Source organism: Trachymyrmex cornetzi, unplaced genomic scaffold (assembly GCF_001594075.2).
Source record: "Trachymyrmex cornetzi isolate Tcor2-1 unplaced genomic scaffold, Tcor1.1 scaffold922, whole genome shotgun sequence".
In the NCBI taxonomy this organism is placed as follows: Eukaryota; Metazoa; Arthropoda; class Insecta; order Hymenoptera; family Formicidae; genus Trachymyrmex; species Trachymyrmex cornetzi.
This window is the reverse complement of record NW_017300270.1, coordinates 193,144-203,427: the sequence shown is the minus strand read 5'-3', so window position 1 is coordinate 203,427 and position 10,284 is coordinate 193,144. Positions and strand designations below refer to the sequence as shown.

Below are 10,284 nucleotides of genomic sequence, written 5' to 3'. Positions count from 1 at the left end.
TTCCCCTTTTTTTCTTATTTCCGATTTCTCTTTTATTAGGTACTTGAACGTGCGTCTTCTCGTCTAGACAGTATTTCTTCAGGATTTTATGATCGTCGGCAAAAATTAAAATTTATTCTTGTCAAGCTATTTCTTTTCTACTACTTCCTGTTGTTAACGAAAAGACGCCCTTCAACACGTTACATGCGTTTGGGAATACGACTTTCTATTTACCCAGGATTCTCGACTCGTTTTTAGATATTACTTATTTAAACTGAACGAGTTTCAAAACGAACATTCTCGACATGGTTTGTAATTTATCATAAATTTTATTACTGCGGATCAGATGATCCTGGGTATCTATGTTTTTATTATCTTTCCAAAATCGTTGGGAAGGCTTTCAACGACATTTTCTACATATTGTCACGCTCGCCGATCGGTGACCGTTAACTCTCGCATTTTCTCTTACATCCCGTCTCAACGATCACCCTATTAAGCAATCTCGAAACGAGAAAATCGTGGAGTCCTCTCGGACGTAACACTAGCAAATTTGTTTTATGTAGAATTAGTTTCCATCATGTTGCCGTATGATTGTCCTAATCTATAAAACTTATAAAAAAGAAGAGAGAAATTGTTTCCCTCCAGTTGTGCATAACCGTTTATGATATATATTGCCGCCAATATCATAAGGAAAATCGGAAGCCGCTTTCCTCAAAAAAGATGGCAACTCAGGCGACGCAATTTGTATCAAATTTATAGCAACATGCGGGAAACTTGCTATCTCGGAATACTACATTAAGAAACATTCTTATTTTCCAACATTATAAATAACGTTAAATAATAGATTACAAATGTTGCGAAATATTAATTGAGAAATACAAACTAAATCGGTATGTGACATCAATATTTTTAAAACATTTAAGTAAGTAAAATTATCATCATATGACATATTATGTTAGTCAATATACCATTAGCGTTTATAATTGTGATATCCAAAAAATTTAATCTGTCTCCTCCAATCTCTAAAGTAAATTGTGATCAGGAATGTGAAGAATTGAAAACTTCGAGAAATTTATTGATTCAATTATTAGAGATACTCTGCAACAGCAATATCATCAGTATATCTAAAAAAAAAAGGGTAGCTCAGTTCCAAATCTCTCCAACGTTTTTTTCAAGATTCTGCATAACTAAATCTACAATGATGAGAGGCAGCGAGGAGGTCATGGTGTTCCAAATTTTAGTCTATAAATCTTGCCATCAAAAGTGAAAAAAGTTTATTCCAACACTAATTTTAAAGCATTTAAAAATTCTTCTTTGGGAATACTCCCACATGATCGCGAAATAAAATTCCATCTATCAGAAACACTTTTTATAGCAAGATCTAGTGGTATATTTGTGAAAAGTAATATTACGTCCAAAGAAATTAAAGAATAATTATTGTCAAAAAAAAGTTGTGAATCATTAAGTTTCTATACAAGTTTAAAGTTATTTTCGATACGACTGGGCGGTTTTGGAATATTTTTCTGGTTCCACCATGAACAATACTATGATGAAAAAAACAAAACAGAAAATATGTCGGAATCATAAACGTATACAATATAGATGATTAACTCACTGGCAAAATATTAGTATATTTATTATTTTAGAATATATGGTACATGAAACGCCACTTTGACGACTTTTGGCAATTTAAGTAAAAAATAAAAATAAAGTGTGTAAACATAAAATACTATAGACGAATGTAACAAATTAGTTTACAGATTAACGATTCGTTGACTATTTGTTCATTTACAATCTATGAATTCTAATTTATTTATTTCTTGAAAATGGCTTACTCTATCGAAAATGTTAAAAAGAGCTTTTTTTCTGCGGATTTACCCATTTATCATGAAAAAATTTTAAACTTAAAAAAATCAATAACGTACCAGTTTTTTTGTCTTACTTATCCTTAGATTCGTCCCTGATTGAATTGTGGCGACTCGCCATTAGAGGTCCACGGGACTCACTCAGTTCGCGTGAGCACCGCAGCCACGCGAATTCCCTTTAAATAGAAACATCGTTCTGGATTCATTCCAGGCGTCTAAGGCAAGTCCCACACTACATCGCCTTACTGATGAGTCTAGTAGTGTGGGACCAGGACGAAACGCTGCGGCCGACCGCAAAGCTTCGAGTCAGGCCTCCTTAGTGGACATCCACAGAATAAAAGGATATAATGTATATATAGTCCTCCCCAAAAGATAAGCTTTCATGCCCAATAAACATATACCAAGTTATATTAAAATAACTTAAATGGTTCTTGAAATTTTTGGAAAAAACGAAATTTTTTTTCAACTTTGACAGTTTGTACTTTTTAAATTAAGCCGTTTTGGATAAATCATCATATGAAGTTTTAGTCTTAAATTTGTGTGACGAATCATCCCTTTAAATCTTTTAGCGTACTTATTGTTAGTATCTACCTTGTATATGTGTGCACTTATATGTACAATAATTGTATATGTATATAATGAAATTATTTCACGCACACAGTTCTCTTAACGAAAAAACTGACTACATCAACACCTTGGGTCTCGGTGGCGCGATGTTGTGGAGTATCGAAACTGACGATTTTTTCGGCAATTGCGGTGAAAAATATCCTCTGCTGAAAACATTGAATGTCAATCTCAAAGGACAGGTTCCGGTAGAACCACCTAAGCCAACCTCCACGAAACCTCCGCAAACGACGCAACCACCAGAAACAACGCCACCTGTGATTACACCTCCCAATGATATTTGCAAGGAAAATGGTTATGTTCGCGATAAACAAGATTGCAGTGTATTCTATCACTGCAACAATAACGTTTTCTACAAATTCGAATGTCCTAGTGGATTAGTTTTCGATCTTAAAAACAATGTTTGTAATTACAAAAATTCTGTTCCTGAATGCAATTAATGATAATATACGATAACAAATGGTCATGCTGTATGGTTCTACAATGCTTGTACCTGTTATATAACGTGTAACGAAATAAATAACAGTAATGCTCTATTTCTCTTGCGTAAATGTATATAATCAAGTATATAAAAGTCAAATATATAAAAATCTATCCCTCTACATTTTTTTTCTTTGTCTGATGTATGTATAACGGTTATTTCCATGTATATTATTTACAGTAAAGTTCATAAGAATTATTATGTGATATATAGAGTGGTTGATAATTAACGATAAAACTCTCGCATAAGGATAGAATGGATTAAACTGAGTAGAAAAGTTCTATACCATTTTGCATTTTTCGCATTAGTTAACGAGTTATTACTTTATAAAAATTTTCAAATTCGCGTAGCCTATCGCCAAATGCAAGCGCGCGGCGAGATATCATAAAACCGCCCAGAGAGATGCACGTTCTTCGTCGCTACCCTAACAGCACAAACGTCGATATGTCGATTGTAAGTTGACTAAGTCAGGCCTTTAAAGTCGACTGTAAGTTCAAATGTCGATTTTAGGACGTCTAGTGCGATTTACGCTCACAAAACTATAATATATACATATAAATTAAATATGGATCGAATCACTTCGTCCTAGTTATTTAATTATAGTTAAACAAGGACGAATTAATGCTGTTCAAAAGCGTTGTGGGTATATATGAATCGAACCACAGCCTAGAATTATATAGAACATTTTTTAAATAGTCAACTTAAAGTCGACTTGTCAAAAAGCATGCATAAAATATTCGTGAGATGTCGCTACAGCATACACGCACGATAGGGACTCTACACACACGTACGTGATTGCGCACGATGCGGCATACAACAGAATAAATGACGATTGCAGAAATAGCAGGAGTCTGTTAGAAAGAAGAATAAAGAATAGAAACGATATTATTAAAGATTTGGGAACATCAGTGAAGTGCAACTATGGTAATGTATTTGTGTGTAAAATCATTTTTATGTATTTAATTATTAACTAAAGACATTTTAAAATTGGAGGTAAAGATGCGATGGAGAGTCATCCTCTTAAAAATCGATGAAATTATACTTATTCGACGCGTTTTTCCATAAAACAAAAGAATCTGGTAGAAAAAAGCGTCGTTCTGCCCCGCGAACCGAGATATCAAGGGTTAAAGTTCATGACTATTCAGGTTAGGATATCTGTCATAATCACGTAACACTACGATGCGAGCATGGGCTGCGGTTTGGACGGCAAAGACGGAGTCATGTCTACAGTTATCATGTTTATTTCAAAGAAATGTTGGATTTAAATTTTGAAGAAAAACACAGAAGTACTCCCAGATAACAAAACGTTCCTTGGCATAAAAAAAGAAATAGGTGCTTAGCACAAGTTTCTCTTCAATTACCATCATGTTGCCGTCATCAGAGCAATAATAATTTCATTTAGATCAACCTAGAGGCATTATGCAGACAACGGTTGTTTACGCAAATGAGCGAAAATGTTGTAACAAAATTATTCCCATAAATGTTGCAACAATCTGTTGAAAATCGTTTTTGTAAAATATTTAGTCCACATTTTTGTCAATCGAATGAAAATGGAGCGTCGTCGAGCAGTATGTGGTGCCGCCACCAGAGGGATGCATCGAGTTAAATTTCTCGATTTTAAAAAACGACATAGAATAGAATAAAAGATGCAGCATTAGAAGATTTTTCAGCTGTGTTTTAATAAAATCATTCTTTGAAGTGAGCCCCAAGGGGGGGGTAGGCTCTAAGATGAAAAACATAATACTTTTTTTGAAATTTTCACCGAGTAAATAAAATCTCCTAATACTGTAATATGTATTTTGTTCTACATTGTAATTTTATTCATAGTAACTTACACCTGTCAACCAAATGAGTAAAATGTCTAAAATAAATTCATAAGTCATTTTAAGACATCTTTCAGAGTTCTTTATGAAATATCTTAAAGATGTTTTTTAAAGAACTCTTAAAGATATCTTAAAGTTCTCTTTTGAGTCGATTTTAAACAGGAAAGCATTGTTAGAGGTTAACCCTTTTTACTATAAGTTTCTTTTATATTGCTGACAAATTGCTAGCAAATTTGTTTTATGCAAAATTAGTTCCCATTATGTTGCCGTATGATTGTCCTAACCTATAAAACTTATAAAAAAGAAGAGGAAAATTGTTTCCCTCCGGTTGTGCATAACCGTTTATGATATATATTGGGTGGCACCCAGTTGGACACGGCTCAATTGGACACGAGCCACTCACAGCGCTTGAGACTACAAAGCTCCTAAGCACCGGTCGCTGTGATTGGTGGTGTCCAATCGAGCCGTGGTCAATCGGGATCACCTCATATACATATATTGTTACGTCTCGAGGGAGCACCGGCCAGCCTCCGGTATCGGCGCTATCCTGAGGCTATGGTGGGATGCTACTTCGCGTTTCGAGCGATAAAATTTCCGCGACGAGACTTGTCCAGCCCACCGATTGGCTACAGTCGGACGCTAGATATCGCGACTATGGTTGGTTCCGTTTCGATCCACGGGGTTTCTCCCGTCTCCTCTAAGTAAGCGATGAATCTGAATAATGCGTCGGGGCAATCAGGACAACTCGCGACAGCATGCACCGTGACAGTCAGTACCGAACATACGCTGCAGGATTCGAATCTTTCAACGGCTCCCAAATGAATGTAATGCCGTAAGACTCCCTGATAGTTTCCCTTTTCATGCGCCGGCCCAGAAGTATAACATTCGGGATATTTAATAGTCCTGTCCTCTTTGTGTTGGAAAAATAACGCGGAGACGCAACATGCACTATTCAACCACGCAGAGTATGGTCCAATCGCGAGTATTCGGGCGTCTATCGAGGCGCGCGCTCGCGGGTGTAAAGGGCACATGCTATACGCGGTTCGCGGTTGACGGATTCGATTGGCGGAAAGCAAGGCAATTTACCTACCTGGTGATCTTTTCCTTTAAGTGTCCGCGGGTCCCCTCCGTGCGATTCCAAAGCTCAGTGGTTGGAGGAGGAAGCTTCTCGTCTTAATCCAGTGCCCTAGCGGCCCATCGGTTTAGATCGGCCCTCCGTTAATGTCGATGATATTAAATGTAAACCTCCGTTAATGTCGATGATATTAAATGGAGGGTGAGGTTGCCAGGAATCACGCACTCAAGCAATTGTTCAAATATAGGGATATATTTTATATTACTGATTACAACTAGTGAGTACAGTTAATTCCACAACTTATCTTGGATTTTATAATTAGAGTTAGAATTACGATTAGAATTAAAGTTAGGTTTACGATTAGAATTAAAGTTAGATTTACGATTAGAATTAAAGTTAGATTTACGATTAGAATTAAAGTTAGAATTTCGATTGGAGTTAGAATTAGGTTTTTGATTAGAGTTAGAGTTAGAGTTATGTTCCGCGCGAAGCGTTTGGAACGGCACGGTGATTGGTCAGGCGAGATCGCGGAGACGGACTTGGCGTGTCCGTTCTATGTCGCGCGCGGATACCTTCTGCGTCTCTCTACGTTTTCTCCATGGGCGTTCCTTCGCCCATTCCTCATAAAGCCCCCTTCCATTGACCGTGCCGTTGGTGGGTGTGGGAGAAGCGTCAGGTGCATTCTTCTCTGGTGCACGTGTTTACTAGTCGGACTATACTTAAGTCTGTTCGGAAAGAAATTTTCAAGCTATTACGGACGTGACAATATATTGCTGTCAATATCATAAGCAAAATCGGAAGCCGCTTTCCTCAAAAAGATGGCAACTCAGGTGACGCAATTTGTATCAAATTTATCTGGAGATACTAGTAGTGTCTCGGCGTGCGATGATCCCGATTGATCACGACTCGATTGGACACCACCAATCACAACGACCGGTGCTTAGGAGCTTTGTAGTCTCAAGTGCTGTGAGTGGCTCGTGCCCAATTGAGCCTTGTCCAACTGGGTGCCACTCCTCGGCGCTAAGCCAAGGGCAGCAACACTGCCGTGCCTCCTTTACGCGAATCTGTCAAGATTTCCAAACGGCGATTATGGGATCTCAATAACGGCTGTCCCGATTGAGTTCTAAATATGCTCAATCGATTGCATCCGCTCAGAATATATATTTTAAGAAACGTCATCGTCGTCGTCGACAGGGCTATGGGGTGGGGGAAATATTCTTTTGGACTTTTTGACGCAAGAGGCAAATGTGGCGCTGGCAATGTGCGTGGTCACATCACACATGTGTCTGTTTTCTGTGGCTGATGATTAGATTAGGAAAACTGTCACATCGATGGCATGCCATAGAGGACACGTAAGTGATTTTCTGCTTCTACATATACAAATTAGACTAGCTCGACACGTTTTTGCACGAAATGAATGAATCTGGCAAAAAAAATGCGGTAATTATTCAGAATACCTCCCTCACCTCCGATTTCGATAAAATTAGGCGGTTAGGCCCCAAGCGGGTAGGATATGATATTTATATTTTGTTCGGGGCGGCTACGCCTTACTGTCTATACATCCCACTGTCTACATGGGTTACAAATATTCCAAGCGGACACTGTCTAAGCACTACTACATACGTTTAATTTATTACACATAGTCGGTATGACAGATTTCCTAACCTCCATAGTCGTCAACTTTAACGCTAAATATCTCGGTTCGCGAGGCAGAGCGACACTTTTTTCTACCAGATTCTTTCGTTTCATGCAAAAATGCGTCGTATGAGCCTAATTTTATCGAAATCGGAGGTGAGGGAGGTATTCTGAATAATTACCAAAAATACATCTGGAGACATTGGTAGTGTCTCGGCGTTATTTACTCCGTGGACCGAGATCGTTAAAGTTGATCACTATTCAGGTTAGGATTAAATATTTGTCTGTAAAGCAGAATTGTTTAATCATTTATGCCATCGATGCAACAGATTTCCTCTGGATATCTGTCAACTTTAATAATTATAACAATTAATAACTAGGTTCGCGGTAGTGCAAAAATGCGTCGAATGTTTATCAATTTCGAGGAGGTTCGACCTTATACGTACATTCTATCACGTTAATTTATTATTTCCTATAAAAAATAACATATAAATTCTTATTTTGTTGACTTATAAAAGTTAAATGAAAGACATAGTCAAATTTATAAATACTTATTAAAGTTTAAAAAATCATAAACAGCAACTGGTGCAATGTTGAATGCTATGAAATTTTTATAAGTTAAATTCTAGCAAATTAAAAACTAAAACTCAAGTAGTACTATCTTTGATTTATTTAATATCATTTGTATGAAAAAAATTCAAGTGGTACTATCTTTAAAATAAAGATCTTATGTCTGGATTACATTGGTCGCGTCCCAGTGAGAATTGACAATGGAATCGACATCGATTCCATTGTTATTTCTCATTGGGGTTGAGCAGACTCAACTGTTGCGGAGTAGATCCGAATCTCGTTGTTATTGATATGTTCTTCTAGATGCAATAGCACACGGATCTGATCCGCAACAGTTGAATTTCTGTTGAATGCAACTATTATGTACCTGTGAAAAGTGGGGTCACTTGTCGGATCTCGTCGAAAAGGTTATGGGCAAAGGAGCATGATGAGGATGGATTGAGAATTGTTATTAAATTACGTATTTATTGTATATCTTTTATATTGCAATTATAAAAAGATGGGGATGGCGGTGAGGTTTTTGAAATTATATACAAAAACTTACCTTTTAAAAAAAGATAAAAAAGGCGCTAAGAATGTGTACTTATCGAAAAAAAACTATTTATATTTAGGTAAAACCTAAATGATAAAACCTAATATGATAAAATCTAAATGATAAATGGCTTTCCATTTGATGACACAAGTCGACACAAGTTGATACAAGTATCGTTCTATGTTATTGAATGGAAAGCAACCAGTATTTAAAAAAACTGCTATATCAAATTATTAAAAAGTACAACCTAAGTGCTATTATCTATAAATGACGTATTTATTTATCAAGTGGCATTATCCTTATTATTTACTTATTATTTATTTATTTCAAATATTTCATTTGTATAAAAGATTTGATATCAACAACAGGCGCCAAGTTATTTATTTATAATGATATCTATTATAAAATTTAATTAACTCTAATGATATGTATCATGTGTATAAAAGGCTACCCCCCAAATTAAAAAGTAAAACCCACAAGTGGTACTACCTTTATTATTATTTTTACTTAACTTTAATGATATGTATTATGTGTACAAAAGATTTGATATCAACAACTGGCACCAAGTTAAATTTCACAAAATTGTATGTATTCGTATGAAAGGTTTGATATCAGCAACTAGCGCAAAGTTGAATCCTATAAAATTTTTATAAATTAATTAAATTCTACCAAAAAGTAAAACCCAAATGGTATTATCTTTAGAAATCTTAATGATACTATTTTTATTATTTATTTATTATTTATTTAATTTTAACATGTATCATTTGTATGAAAAAACCTAAGTAGTGTACTATCTTTAAAAACCCAAGTGGTATCACGTTAGTGGTATCATATTAGTGGTATCACAGTATCACGTTTTTATTAAGGACGAAGCAGCCCAAAATAAGAAAATGTTATTAAAATAACAAAAATTGTTATTAAATGTAAAAAACCTTGGCGCTGTTAGAAATATCAAAATATAATAAACTATTTATTAAATAATTCTAAATAATTCACATTAAAATCACAGTTACAACTATAATTAATAACATTAAAATTACAATCATAATTACAACTATAATTAATAGCATTAAAATTACAATCACAATATATTAAAAGTATAATTAAATTTTTAACCTATCCTTAAATCTATCTTAAATCTACGCATCGCTTTTATAACGCATGTCTTACAAATCTAAAATTATCCTATTCTTAATTTTGTATATTTTTACAATACATAACGAATGCTATATAAATACTTATTCTATACTAAATGTAAGCCGCATACCTGTCTGAATTATTTGTTTGCGCATACACAAACGCCGTATTTTGTTAGTCCGTTCGTTATTCCGTCACCATATTCTCTTCTTTCAATCTCTTTATTATTTTTCTTATTTAGAATTATTTAATAAATAGTTTATTATATTTTGAGGTCTAACAGTGCCAAGCTTTTTTACATTTAATAACAAATTTTATTTTAATAAAATTTTCTTATTTTGGGCTGCTTCGTCCTTAAAAAAACGTGATACTGTGATATCACTAATATGATACCACTAACGTGATACCACTTGGGTTTTTAAAGATAGTACACTACTTAGGTTTTTTCATACAAATGATACATGTTAAAATTAAATAAATAATAAATAAATAATAAGAATAGTATCATTAAGATTTCTAAAGATAGTACCATTTGGGTTTTACTTTTTGGTAGAATTTAATTA

At 34.9% G+C, this 10,284-nt stretch overlaps 1 protein-coding gene across 1 annotated transcript in view; it reads left to right on the top strand.

Moving 5' to 3' along the window:
* LOC108769645 (chitotriosidase-1) overlaps window positions 1–2,922 on the top strand; it is a 29,681-nt gene extending 26,759 nt beyond the window's left edge. The window contains exon 3 of the mRNA XM_018520736.1: window positions 2,506–2,922. Coding sequence (XP_018376238.1) covers window positions 2,506–2,908 — 403 coding nt within the window. The 3' untranslated portion in view covers window positions 2,909–2,922. The remainder of the gene's footprint in view (window positions 1–2,505) is intronic.
* The last annotated feature ends 7,362 nt before the right edge of the window (window positions 2,923–10,284 follow it).